The sequence below is a fragment of the Salvelinus alpinus genome, chromosome 24 (assembly GCF_045679555.1).
Source record: "Salvelinus alpinus chromosome 24, SLU_Salpinus.1, whole genome shotgun sequence".
Taxonomy (NCBI): domain Eukaryota; kingdom Metazoa; phylum Chordata; class Actinopteri; order Salmoniformes; family Salmonidae; genus Salvelinus; species Salvelinus alpinus.
In genome coordinates, this window is record NC_092109.1 from 32,790,443 (window position 1) to 32,805,119 (window position 14,677).

The 14,677-nt window shown below is 41.6% G+C and overlaps 1 protein-coding gene across 5 annotated transcripts in view; it reads left to right on the top strand.

The window, feature by feature from the left end:
- nrg2a (neuregulin 2a) overlaps positions 1–14,677 on the top strand; it is a 239,229-nt gene that overhangs the window by 205,176 nt on the left and 19,376 nt on the right. For 3 of the 5 annotated variants that reach the window (XM_071364585.1, XM_071364589.1, XM_071364588.1), the window contains one exon: positions 11,121–11,144. The exons of the other annotated variants lie outside the window; for them this stretch is intronic. In XM_071364585.1, the coding sequence (XP_071220686.1) occupies positions 11,121–11,144 (24 nt within the window). The remainder of the gene's footprint in view (positions 1–11,120; positions 11,145–14,677) is intronic. 5 annotated transcript variants of the gene reach the window in all.

Consider the following 14,677-nt stretch of genomic DNA (forward strand, 5'->3'; position numbering starts at 1 on the left):
TTGTAGTGGTTGTCTAGTAGGGTTAAGGTAGGGTTATAGTGGTTGTCTAGTAGGGTTAAGGTAGGGTTGTAGTGGTTGTCTAGTAGGGTTAAGGTAGGGTTATAGTGGTTGTCTAGTAGGGTTAAGGTAGGGTTGTAGTGGTTGTCTAGTAGGGTTAAGGTAGGGTTATAGTGGTTGTCTAGTAGGGTTAAGGTAGGGTTATAGTGGTTGTCTAGTAGGGTTAAGGTAGGGTTATAGGGGTTCTCTAGTAGGGTTATAGTGGTTCTCTAGTGGGTTACAATGGTTCTCTAGTAGAGTTATAATGGTTCTCTAGTGGGTTATAATTGTTCATTAGTTGGGTTATAGCGGTTCTCTAGTGGGTTATAATGGGTCTCTAGTAGGGTTATAATGGTTCTCAAGTAGGTTTATAATGGTTCTCTAGTAGGGTTATAATGGTTCTCTAATAAGGTTATAATCTTTCTCTAGTAGGGTAATAATTGTTCTCTAGTAGGGTACTAATTGTTGTCTAGTAGGGTTATAGTGGTTCTCTAGTAGGGTTATAATTGTTCTCTAGTAAGTTTATAATGGGTCTCTAATAGGTTTATAGTGGCTCTCTAGTAGGGTTATAATGGTTCTCTAGTAGGGTTATAGTGGTTCTCTGGAATGGTTATAAAAGTTAAATAGTAGGGTGAAATTGGTTCTCTAGAAGGGTTATACTGGTTCTCTAGAAGGTTTATAATAGTTCTTCAGTATGGTTATGGTGGTTGTCTAGTAGGGTTATAATGGTTCTTTAGAAAGGTTATAGTAGGGTTATAGTAGTTCTCTAGCAGGGTTTTAGCAGTTGTCTAGTAGAGTTTAAATGGTTATCTAGAAGGGTTATAATGGTTCTCTAGAAGGGTTATAATAGTTCTCTAGAAAGGTTATAATAGTTCTCTAGTATGGTTATAGTGGTTGTCTATTAGGTCTATAATGGTTCTCTGGTAGGGTCATAATGGTTCTCTAGTAGGGTTATAGTGGTTCTCTAGTAGGGTTTTAGTAGGGTTGTAGTGGTTCTCCAGTAGGGTATAATGCTTTTCTAGTAAGGGTATAATGATTCACTAGTAGGGTTATAATTGTTCTCTAGTAGGGTTATAGTAGGGTTGTAATGGATCTCTATTAGGGTTATAGTAGGGTTATAATGGTTATCTAGAAGAGTTATAAAGGTTCACTCTTAGGGTCATAGAACGGTTATAATGGTTCTCGAGTAGGGTTATATGGGGTCACTAGTAGGGTTTTAGTAGTGTTATAATGGTTCTCTAGAAGGGTTATAATTGTTCTCTAGTTTGGTTATAATGGTTCTCTGCTAGGATTATAGTAGGGTTATAATGGTTCTCTGCTAGGATTATAGTAGGGTTATAATGAGTCTCTAGTAGGGTTCTAATGTTTCTCTAGTAGGGTTATAGTAGGGTTATAATGGTTCTCTAGTAGGGTCATAATGGTTCTCTAGTAGGGTTATAGTAGGGTTACAATGGTTCTCTAGAAGGGTCATAATGGTTCTCTAATAGGGTTACAGTGGTTCTCTAGTAGGGTTAAGGTAGGGTTATAGTGGTTGTCTAGTAGGGTTAAGGTAGGGTTATAGTGGTTGTCTAGTAGGGTTAAGGTAGGGTTGTAGTGGTTGTCTAGTAGCGTTAAGGTAGGGTTATAGTGGTTGTCTAGTAGGGTTAAGGTAGGGTTATAGTGGTTGTCTAGTAGGGTTAAGGTAGGGTTATAGTGGTTGTCTAGTAGGGTTAAGGTAGGGTTGTAGGGGTTGTCTAGTAGGGTTAAGGTAGGGTTGTAGTGGTTGTCTAGTAGGGTTAAGGTAGGGTTGTAGGGGTTGTCTAGTAGGGTTAAGGTAGGGTTATAGTGGTTGTCTAGTAGGGTTAAGGTAGGTTTATAGTGGTTGTCTAGTAGGGTTAAGGAAGGGTTGTAGTGGTTGTCTAGTAGGGTTAAGGTAGGGTTATAGTGGTTGTCTAGTAGGGTTAAGGTAGGGTTGTAGTGGTTGTCTAGTAGGGTTAAGGTAGGGTTATAGTGGTTGTCTAGTAGGGTTAAGGTAGGGTTGTAGTGGTTGTCTAGTAGGGTTAAGGTAGGGTTATAGTGGTTGTCTAGTAGGGTTAAGGTAGGGTTATAGTGGTTGTCTAGTAGGGTTAAGGTAGGGTTATAGGGGTTCTCTAGTAGGGTTATAGTGGTTCTCTAGTGGGTTACAATGGTTCTCTAGTAGAGTTATAATGGTTCTCTAGTGGGTTATAATTGTTCATTAGTTGGGTTATAGCGGTTCTCTAGTGGGTTATAATGGGTCTCTAGTAGGGTTATAATGGTTCTCAAGTAGGTTTATAATGGTTCTCTAGTAGGGTTATAATGGTTCTCTAATAAGGTTATAATCTTTCTCTAGTAGGGTAATAATTGTTCTCTAGTAGGGTACTAATTGTTGTCTAGTAGGGTTATAGTGGTTCTCTAGTAGGGTTATAATTGTTCTCTAGTAAGTTTATAATGGGTCTCTAATAGGTTTATAGTGGCTCTCTAGTAGGGTTATAATGGTTCTCTAGTAGGGTTATAGTGGTTCTCTGGAATGGTTATAAAAGTTAAATAGTAGGGTGAAATTGGTTCTCTAGAAGGGTTATACTGGTTCTCTAGAAGGTTTATAATAGTTCTTCAGTATGGTTATGGTGGTTGTCTAGTAGGGTTATAATGGTTCTTTAGAAAGGTTATAGTAGGGTTATAGTAGTTCTCTAGCAGGGTTTTAGCAGTTGTCTAGTAGAGTTTAAATGGTTATCTAGAAGGGTTATAATGGTTCTCTAGAAGGGTTATAATGGTTCTCTAGAAGGGTTATAATAGTTCTCTAGAAAGGTTATAATAGTTCTCTAGTATGGTTATAGTGGTTGTCTATTAGGTCTATAATGGTTCTCTGGTAGGGTCATAATGGTTCTCTAGTAGGGTTATAGTGGTTCTCTAGTAGGGTTTTAGTAGGGTTGTAGTGGTTCTCCAGTAGGGTATAATGCTTTTCTAGTAAGGGTATAATGATTCACTAGTAGGGTTATAATTGTTCTCTAGTAGGGTTATAGTAGGGTTGTAATGGATCTCTATTAGGGTTATAGTAGGGTTATAATGGTTATCTAGAAGAGTTATAAAGGTTCACTCTTAGGGTCATAGAACGGTTATAATGGTTCTCGAGTAGGGTTATATGGGGTCACTAGTAGGGTTTTAGTAGTGTTATAATGGTTCTCTAGAAGGGTTATAATTGTTCTCTAGTTTGGTTATAATGGTTCTCTGCTAGGATTATAGTAGGGTTATAATGGGTCTCTAGTTTGGTTATAATGGTTCTCTGCTAGGATTATAGTAGGGTTATAATGGGTCTCTAGTAGGGTTCTAATGTTTCTCTAGTAGGGTTATAGTAGGGTTATAATGGTTCTCTAGTAGGGTCATAATGGTTCTCTAGTAGGGTTATAGTAGGGTTACAATGGTTCTCTAGAAGGGTCATAATGGTTCTCTAATAGGGTTACAGTGGTTCTCTAGTAGGGTTATAATGTATTTCTAGTTGGGTTAAAATTGTTCTCTAGTCTTGTTATAGTAGAGTTATAATGGTTCACTAGTAGGGTTATAGTAGGGTTATGGTGGTTCTCTAGAAAGCTTATAATGGTTCTCTTGTCGGGTTATAGTGGTTCTCCAGTAGGGTTATACTGGTTCTCTAGTAGGGTTATAATGTTTATCTAGAGGGGTTACAATGGTTCTCTAGTAGGGTTATACTGGTTCTCTAGTAGGGTTGTAATGGTTATCTAAAAGTGTTATAATATTTCTCTAGAAGGGTTATAATGGTTCTCTAGAAAAGTAGTAGTAGGGTTATAGTGGTTGACTAGTAGTGTTATAATGGTTCACTAGTAGGGTTATAATGGTTCACTAGTAGGGTTATAGTAGTTTTATAATGGTTCTCTAAAATGGGTAAAATTCTTCTCTAGTAGGGTTATAATGGTTCTCTAGCAGGTTTGCAGTTGTTCTCTAGTAGGGTTCTAATAAGGTTGTAGTTGTTCTCTACTAGGGTTATAATGGTTTTCTAGTAGGGCTATAATGGTTCTCTTGTAGGGTTATAATGGTTCTCTGATATGGTTTTAGTAGTTGTCTAGTGGGGTTTTGAAGAATTTATAGTAGGGTTGGTCATTCTCATGTGGCCTATAATGGTTCTCTAGTAGGGTTATAATTGCTTTCTAGTTGGGTTATAATGGTTCTCTAGTGGAGTTATTGTGGTTTTCTAGTAGGGTTATAGTGGTTCTCTCGTGGGTTATAATATTTCTCTAGTAGGGTTATAATAGTTCTGTAGTAGGGTTATAGTGGTTATCTAGTAGGGTTATAGAAGTGCTGTATTGGTTCTGAAGTAGGGTTATAATGATTTTCTAGTAGGGTTGAAGTAGTGCTCTAGTAGGGTTCTCATGGTTCTCTAGTAAGGTTATAGTAGTGCTCTAGTAGGGTTATAATGATTTTCTAGTAGGGTTATAGTAGTGCTCTAGTAGGGTTATAATGATTTTCTAGTAGGGTTATAGTAGTGCTCTAGTAGGGTTATAATGATTTTCTAGTAGGGTTATAGTAGTGCTCTAGTAGGGTTATAATGATTTTCTAGTAGGGTTATAGTAGTGCTCTAGTAGGGTTATAGTAGTGCTCTAGTAGGGTTATCATGGTTCTCTAGTAAGGTTATAGTAGGGTTATACTGGTTGTCTAGTAGTGTTATAATGGTTCTCTAGAAGGGTTGCAGTAGGGTTATAGTAGTTGACTAGTAGGGTTATAATGGTTCTCTAGTAAGGTTATAGTATAGTTATAATGGTTCTCTAGTATGGTTATAATGGTTCTCTAGTAGGGTTATAGTGGTTCTCTAGTAGGGTTATAGTGGTTCTCTAGTAGGGTTATAATGGTTCTCTAGTATGGTTATAGTGGTTCTCTAGTAGGGTTATAATGGTTCTCTAGTAGGGTTATAGTAGTTTGCTAGTAGGGTTATAGTGGTTCTCTAGTAGGGTTATCATAGTTCTTTACTTCTTAGGATTAGGCATCCCGTCAGCATGACACCTGTCTACAACATCCGGTGAAATTGAAGGGCGTTCAAATAAATAATCGTAATATTAAACATTTATGAACTTTCAAGTATTTTATATATGTTGAGCTGAGATTCTTGTTAATCTAACTGCATCGTCCGATTTACAATAGGCTTTACAGCGAAAGCATACCATGCAATTGTTTGAGGACGGCGCCCCACATCAACATATTTTTCAACCAGCACAGTCTTCATAAAATCACAAATAGCGATTAAATAATCACTTACCTTTTCAAAATCTTTCTCTGTTTGCAATCTCAAGGGTCCCAGCTACAACATGCATGTCGTTTTGTTAGATAAAATCATTTTATATATCCCAAAAAGTATGTTTAGTTGGCGCCATCAATTTCAGTAATTCACTCGTTCAACATGCAGACAAAAGAATCCAAAAAGCTACCGCTAAACGTTGTTAAAACAAGTCAAACTATGTTTCTATTTAATCCTCAGGTACCCTAAAATGTAATTAAACTATAATATTTCATACGGAATGAAGTATGTTCAATAGAAAAGTAAAATTAGCAAGTGCGCATCCTCTTCGTCGCCCGCCCACAGACTGATTTCCAACTTTGACTCCCGGTACCAAAACTCAAAATTCTTCCTCGTTTTGGAAGGAACAAGCCTGAAACCTTGAACAAAGACTGTTGACATCTAGTGGAAGCCATAGGAATTGCAATCTGGAAGCTGGAATTGCATAGCACCCATAGCTTTCCATTGAAAGATTATGTAATCTAAAACAAAATAAGAATTCCGGTTGGTTTTTCTTTGGATTTTTGGCTACCATATCAATTGTGTTATAGTCTCATACATTATGTTAACATTTCTACAGACTTCAAAGTGTTTTCTATCCAATGATACCACTTATATGCATATCCTGGCTTATGGGCCTGAGTAACAGGCAGTAATAGTTCTCTAGTATGGTTATAGTGGTTCTCTAGTATGGTTATAGTGGTTCTCTAGTAGGGTTATAGTGGTTCTCTAGTAGGGTTATAATGGTTCTGTAGTAGGGTTATAGTGGTTGTGTAGTAGGGATATAGTGTTTGTCTAGTAGGGTTATAGTGGTTCTCTAGTAGGGTTATATTGGTTCTCTAGTAGGGTTATAATGGTTCTCTAGTAGGGTTATAGTGGTTTTCTAGTAGGGTTATAGTGGTTTTCTGGTAGGGTTATAATGGTTCTCTAGTAGGGTTATAATGGTTCTCTAGTAGGGTTATAGTGGTTCTCTAGTAGGGTTATAGTGGTTCTCTGGTAGGGTTATAATGGTTCTCTAGTAGGGTTATAGTGGTTCTCTAGTGGGTTATAATGTTTCTCTGGTATGGTTATATTGGTTCTCTAGTAGGGTTATAGTGGTTCTCTAGTAGGGTTATAGTGGTTCTCTAGTAGGGTTATAATGGTTCTCTGGTAGGGTTACAATGGTTCTCTGGTAGGGTTATAATGGTTCTCTAGTAGGGTTATAATGGTTCTCTAGTAGGGTTATTGTGGTTCTCTAGTAGGGTTATAGTGGTTCTCTAGTGGGTTATAATGGTTCTCTAGTAGGGTTATAATGGTTCTCTAGTAGGGTTATAATGGTTCTCTAGTAGGGTTATAATGGTTCTCGAGTATTGTTATAATGTTTTTTTTGCTTTGCATGAAAACAAGGAAATGTATGATATGCAATTAGAAAGTCTACACTCTACAGTATATGATCAAACATTGGGCCTTTTCCATGGCAATTCATGGTATACGATATATAGTATAGCAGTATTGTAGTTTTCTACAGTACATATCCATCAACATCATGCCTGTGCAAGTCAGCCTTGCACTATTTAGTCCTGTACACTATTTAGTTGCAAAATGCATAGCATATGTAATGTAAGCACCTGCAGATCTTTCCCAGAGCCCATTCATACAGCCTGCTACTGTACTGAACCGTACCGTATGTGCCAGCAGGTTATGGGAGCTCTCTCACTCTACATCGACATCTATCTTACTGTCATGTTATGTTTAACCTCTATGGAGTTGCCCAATTTCCTCTCTTTGTCAACTCTAGTCAACAGAGCCAAGCCTTTTTTCCTTAAATGACATGCTGAGACGACCTAGGCAGGGTGTGTAGTTAACATTTTTCAAACCTCCATTACGGAAAGATACCCACAATTAAAATACTGTAAAAACATCAAAGCAGACCAAATATTTTATAAACATCGGGACCGACCAGGGATATAATTCATTAATTACATTAGACCATTTATCTAAATCTTTTCCTTAGAAATGATCTGAAAATTCCCAACTATGCGTGACCCCTTTGAGAGAGGACCTTTGCGTGTACACACAAGAGTAGCATTGGAAACAAGCTTGAGGCTACACGTATAATAACATGAATGACAAAAAAGGCAGACAGGGGGGGTGAAGCTCCACCCTCTCTCCACCCTCTCCCAGTGCGAGATCTGACATGTGTAATTTAATTCAGAGAGCACACTGGAGAGGAGGTAATTTCTGTACACCAATATCCTCTAAACGTACACATGCCTGTCTGTCACAGTTTCAAGTGTGCACATCCACAATAGAGGTCAGGACCACTCGACTGACAGCCAATAGAGGTCAGGACCACTCGACTGACAGCCAATAGAGGTCAGGACCACTCGACTGACAGCCAATAGAGGTCAGGACCACTCGACTGACAGCCAATAGAGGTCAGGACCACTCGACTGACAGCCAATAGAGGTCAGGACCACTCGACTGACAGCCAATAGAGGTCAGGACCACTCGACTGACAGCCAATAGAGGTCAGGACCACTCGACTGACAGCCAATAGAGGTCAGGACCACTCGACTAACAGCACTGCAGCAAAACATATAGATCCTAACAGGACTTTAGAAATCGACTCACTTTACTAGTCAGTCAGAGAAGAAATGCATTTCAAAACCTAAGGATTAGCTTGTTGGCTACCATTTCTAATGACTGTATTGATTCCCTTGTGTTATTGCCCTACAGTGTAGATTGTGTACAGTAGAGACTGTTGAGCCACTGTAATATACATCTACCCTCTCCAGCATATATGGGCTAGTATTGCAATCCTCATCATGCTGTGAAGTTAGCTTTTTGAGGCCAAAACAGAACTAGAACATATAGAAGCATATAGAATCCCCTCCAGCCCTACACTCTCTCTCCGAACCTCATCCATCCACTTATCCATCCATCCCACTTCCCTCCTCCTATCAGGGCGTCTCCCCTACCCCAAAGATCTCATTGATGGCTCTACAGAAAGCTGGACCCCCTCAGCCCCCCCAAGAGCACGTTGTCATGACAACAGCTGGGATTTGCTGCAACCCGACTAGAGCAAGTGGGCTGTCAGAGATATGGGTTTAGCAGCTGGAATGGTGCAGCCCTTCTCCACTTCTTCCCATGCAATATAATCCCCCCTTCGAAGCTGATTGGATAACTTTGTTTTGCGGGTGAGGTGAAACATCACCTTAGCTTAGTCAATAGTATCAAGGTGTTGCTGGTCCTTAGATGAGGTTGGTGAACTGATTGCTGAGATGGACTCTGTCTTCCCTAATACATATATATATACAGTGGGGAGAACAAGTATTTGATACACTGACAATTTTGCAGGTTTTCCTACTTACAAAGCATGTAGAGGTCTGTAATTTTTATCACAGGTACACTTCAACTGTGAGAGAAGGAATCTAAAACAAAAATCCAGAAAATCACATTGTATGATTTTTAATTAATTAATTTGCATTTTATTGCATGACATAAGTATTTGATACATCAGAAAAGCAGAACTGAATATTTGGTACAGAAACCTTAGTTTGCAATTACAGAGATCATACGTTTCCTGTAGTTCTTGACCAGGTTTGCACACACTGCAGCAGGGATTTTGGCCCACTCCTCCATACAGACCTTCTCCAGATCCTTCAGGTTTCGGGGCTGTCGCTGGGCAATACGGACTTTCGGCTCCCTCCAAAGATTTTCTATTGGGTTCAGGTCTGGAGACTGGCTAGGCCACTCCAGGACCTTGAGATGCTTCTTACGGAGCCACTCCTTAGTTGCCCTGGCTGTGTGTTTCGGGTCGTTGTCATGCTGGAAGACCCAGCCACGACCCATCTTCAATGCTCTTACTGAGGGAAGGAGGTTGTTGGTCAAGATCTCGCGATACATGGCCCCATCCATCCTCCCTTCAATACGGTGCAGTCGTCCTGTCCCCTTTGCAGAAAAGCATCCCCAAAGAATGATGTTTCCACCTCCATGCTTCACGGTTGGGATGGTGTTCTTGGGGTTGTACTCATCCTTCTATTCCTCCAAACACGGCGAGTGGAGTTTAGAGCAAAAAGCTCTATTTTTGTCTCATCAGACCACATGACCTTCTCCCATTCCTCCTCTGGATCATCCAGATGGTCATTGGCAAACTTCAGACGGGCCTGGACATGCGCTGGCTTGAGCAGGGGGACCTTGCGTGCGCTGCAGGATTTTAATCCATGACTGCGTAGTGTGTTACTAATGGTTTTCTTTGAGACTGTGGTCCCAGCTCTCTTCAGGTCATTGACCAGGTCCTGCCGTGTAGTTCTGGGCTGATCCCTCACATTCCTCATGATCATTGATGCCCCACGAGGTGAGATCTTGCATGGAGCCCCAGACCGAGGGTGATTGACCGTCATCTTGAACTTCTTCCATTTTCTAATAATTGTGCCAACAGTTGTTGCCTTCTCACCAAGCTGCTTGGCTATTGTCCTGTAGCCCATCCCAGCCTTGTACAGGTCTACAATTTATCCCTGATGTCCTTACACAGCTCTCTGGTCTTGGCCATTGTGGAGAGGTTGGAGTCTGTTTGATTGAGTGTGTGGACAGGTGTCTTTTATACAGGTAACGAGTTCAAACAGGTGCAGTTAATACAGGTAATGAGTGGAGAACAGGAGGGCTTCTTAAAGAAAAACTAACAGGTCTGTGAGAGCCGGAATTCTTACTGGTTGGTAGGTGATCAAATACTTATGTCATGCAATAAAATGCAAATTAATTACTTAAAAATCATACAATGTGATTTTCTGGATTTTTGTTTTAGATTCCGTCTCTCACAGTTGAAGTGTACCTATGATAAAAATGACAGACCTCTACATGCTTTGTAAGTAGGAAAACCTGCAAAATCGGCAGTGTATCAAATACTTGTTCTCCCCACTGTATATATATATATATATATATATATATATATATATATATCCCTCAGTGAAGGCAATCACAGGCTTCACATCTCATACCGTCACACAGGCCTTCCATCACATGCAGAACATACACTTACAGTCTATCAGTCTTCCCCTCCCTTCCCCATAACACGGTTATAATGTAATATTTTAGAGTGAATTGATCTGATTTTGTATTCCCATGGTATACAGGTAAGGTTTTTCTGTTAACATGTCATTGGACATGATACTATGGTCACATGTCATGTCCCATCAAATGTTTCCTGAATCTGAATGGAGTTGCCTGTGTTGAATGAAACATTAACATTGGACTGTGCTGCCATGTAGTGAGTACCAGAAGAAGTAACATCTAACATCCCTTATGATCAGGAAGATATATTTAATTAAATCATATATTCAAATCTATTAACTGGACGACTAATCTATACTTTCATAACGATCTATGTTCTTGTGCTATAGACCCATCTGTCATGGTAATATAATGTTTCATTAGCTAAGTAGTGCACTATGTCTTAATCTGCCCTTAATGGATGGCCCAGAGATCCCATCTTGTCATTATGGCAGTGAGTTAAGTGGATATCTGGATTTGCATGCTCTAGTCTAGTCTAACTGCTTGCTGTTGTTTTGTCTGCTTGTCTTGTGTCTGTCTGTGGTGCTTGTTTGGATGTCTTGATGGTCTTAGCTTGTTGTCCAGCTCCGTCCTGTTACTGTAACTGTTACTCATGACTCACCATCCGTGTCTCAACTGTCCCGTCAGTCCTGTCGCTCAATGCCCATACTGTGTATGTATATCTATTGTTTATCTATGTTGGAAGGTGTCTCTCCTAAACTGTTCTCCTCTTCTTTTTTTTTTTTTTCCAAATGTCAACTTTCTGCAATGGCAGAGCATCTTGGGATTGAATTTATGGGTATGGAACAATCGTTTGATTCCCAGCTTGAGTAGAGCTGTGTTCTATATCTCCTTCTGTTCCGTTTGACATGCTTCCATTCCCTCTGCGAGGTTGACTCTAAAGCAAATGGTCTGATTGATTAACCAATCAATCAGTCAATCAACCTTAACAGTATCTCATTGGGCTGAAAAATGCACTGGTCATGCCCTGTGGAGCTGACCCTCCCTCTAACATTACCTGATCTGCAGCTGGACCAACCTCTAACATTACCTGATCTACAGCTGACCCTCCCTCTAACATTACCTGATCTACAGCTGACCCTCCCTCTAACATTATTACCTGATCTACAGCTGACCCTCCCTCTAACATTACCTGATCTACAGCTGACCCTCCCTCTAACATTACCTGATCTACAGCTGACCCTCCCTCTAACATTACCTGATCTACAGCTGGCCTTCACTCTAACATTACCTGATCTACAGCTGGCCCTCCCTCTAACAATACCTGATCTACAGCTGGCCTTCACTCTAACATTACCTGATCTACAGCTGGCCCTCCCTCTAACATTACCTGATCTACAGCTGGCCCTCCCTCAAACATTACCTGATCTACAGCTGGCCCTCCCTCTAACATTACCCGATCTACAGCTGGCCCTCCCTCAAACATTACCTGATCTACAGCTGGCCCTCCCTCTAACAGTACCTGATCTACAGTTGGCCTTCACTCTAACATTACCTGATCTACAGCTGGCCCTCCCTCTAACATTACCTGATCTACAGCTGACCCTCCCTCTAACATTACCTGATCTACAGCTGGCCCTCCCTCAAACATTACCTGATCTACAGCTGGCCCTCCCTCAAACATTACCTGATCTACAGCTGGCCCTCCCTCTAACATTACCCGATCAACAGCTGACCCTCCCTCTAACATTACCTGATCTACAGGTGGCCTTCACTCTAACATTACCTGATCTACAGCTGACCCTCCCTCTAACATTACCTGATCTACAGCTGACCCTCCCTCAAACATGACCTGATCTACAGCTGGCCTTCACTCTAACATTACCTGATCTACAGCTGACCCTCCCTCAAACATTACCTGATCTACAGCTGGCCTTCACTCAAACATTACCTGATCTACAGCTGACCCTCCCTCTAACATTACCTGATCTACAGCTGACCCTCCCTCTAACATTACCTGATCTACAGCTGGCCCTCCCTCAAACATTACCTGATCTACAGCTGACCCTCCCTCTAACATTACCTGATCTACAGCTGACCCTCCCTCTAACATTACCTGATCTACAGCTGACCCTCCCTCTAACATTACCTGATCTATAGCTGACCCTCCCTCTAACATTACCTGATCTACAGCTGGCCCTCCCTCTAACATTACCTGATCTACAGCTGGCCTTCACTCAAACATTACCTGATCTACAGCTGGCCTTCACTCTAACATTACCTGATCTACAGCTGGCCTTCACTCAAACATTACCTGATCTACAGCTGACCCTCCCTCTAACATTACCTGATCTACAGGTGGCCTTCACTCTAACATTACCTGATCTACAGCTGACCCTCCCTCTAACATTACCTGATCTACAGCTGACCCTCCCTCAAACATGACCTGATCTACAGCTGGCCTTCACTCTAACATTACCTGATCTACAGCTGACCCTCCCTCAAACATTACCTGATCTACAGCTGGCCTTCACTCAAACATTACCTGATCTACAGCTGACCCTCCCTCTAACATTACCTGATCTACAGCTGACCCTCCCTCTAACATTACCTGATCTACAGCTGGCCCTCCCTCAAACATTACCTGATCTACAGCTGACCCTCCCTCTAACATTACCTGATCTACAGCTGACCCTCCCTCTAACATTACCTGATCTACAGCTGACCCTCCCTCTAACATTACCTGATCTATAGCTGACCCTCCCTCTAACATTACCTGATCTACAGCTGGCCCTCCCTCTAACATTACCTGATCTACAGCTGGCCTTCACTCAAACATTACCTGATCTACAGCTGGCCTTCACTCTAACATTACCTGATCTACAGCTGGCCTTCACTCTAACATTACCTGATCTACAGCTGGCCTTCACTCAAACATTACCTGATCTACAGCTGACCCTCCCTCTAACATTACCTGATCTACAGCTGACCCTCCCTCTAACATTACCTGATCTACAGCTGGCCTTCACTCTAACATTACCTGATCTACAGCTGACCCTCCCTCTAACATTACCTGATCTATAGCTGACCCTCCCTCTAACATTACCTGATCTACAGCTGACCCTCCCTCTAACATGACCTGATCTACAGCTGACCCTCCCTCTAACATTACCTGATCTACAGCTGACCCTCCCTCTAACATTACCTGATCTACAGCTGACCCTCCCTCTAACATTACCTGATCTACAGCTGACCCTCCCTCTAACATTACCTGATCTACAGCTGGCCCTCCCTCAAACATTACCTGATCTACAGCTGACCCTCCCTCTAACATTACCTGATCTACAGCTGACCCTCCCTCTAACATTACCTGATCTACAGCTGACCCTCCCTCTAACATTACCTGATCTATAGCTGACCCTCCCTCTAACATTACCTGATCTACAGCTGGCCCTCCCTCTAACATTACCTGATCTACAGCTGGCCTTCACTCAAACATTACCTGATCTACAGCTGGCCTTCACTCTAACATTACCTGATCTACAGCTGGCCTTCACTCAAACATTACCTGATCTACAGCTGACCCTCCCTCTAACATTACCTGATCTACAGGTGGCCTTCACTCTAACATTACCTGATCTACAGCTGACCCTCCCTCTAACATTACCTGATCTACAGCTGACCCTCCCTCAAACATGACCTGATCTACAGCTGGCCTTCACTCTAACATTACCTGATCTACAGCTGACCCTCCCTCAAACATTACCTGATCTACAGCTGGCCTTCACTCAAACATTACCTGATCTACAGCTGACCCTCCCTCTAACATTACCTGATCTACAGCTGACCCTCCCTCTAACATTACCTGATCTACAGCTGGCCCTCCCTCAAACATTACCTGATCTACAGCTGACCCTCCCTCTAACATTACCTGATCTACAGCTGACCCTCCCTCTAACATTACCTGATCTACAGCTGACCCTCCCTCTAACATTACCTGATCTATAGCTGACCCTCCCTCTAACATTACCTGATCTACAGCTGGCCCTCCCTCTAACATTACCTGATCTACAGCTGGCCTTCACTCAAACATTACCTGATCTACAGCTGGCCTTCACTCTAACATTACCTGATCTACAGCTGGCCTTCACTCTAACATTACCTGATCTACAGCTGGCCTTCACTCAAACATTACCTGATCTACAGCTGACCCTCCCTCTAACATTACCTGATCTACAGCTGACCCTCCCTCTAACATTACCTGATCTACAGCTGGCCTTCACTCTAACATTACCTGATCTACAGCTGACCCTCCCTCTAACATTACCTGATCTATAGCTGACCCTCCCTCTAACATTACCTGATCTACAG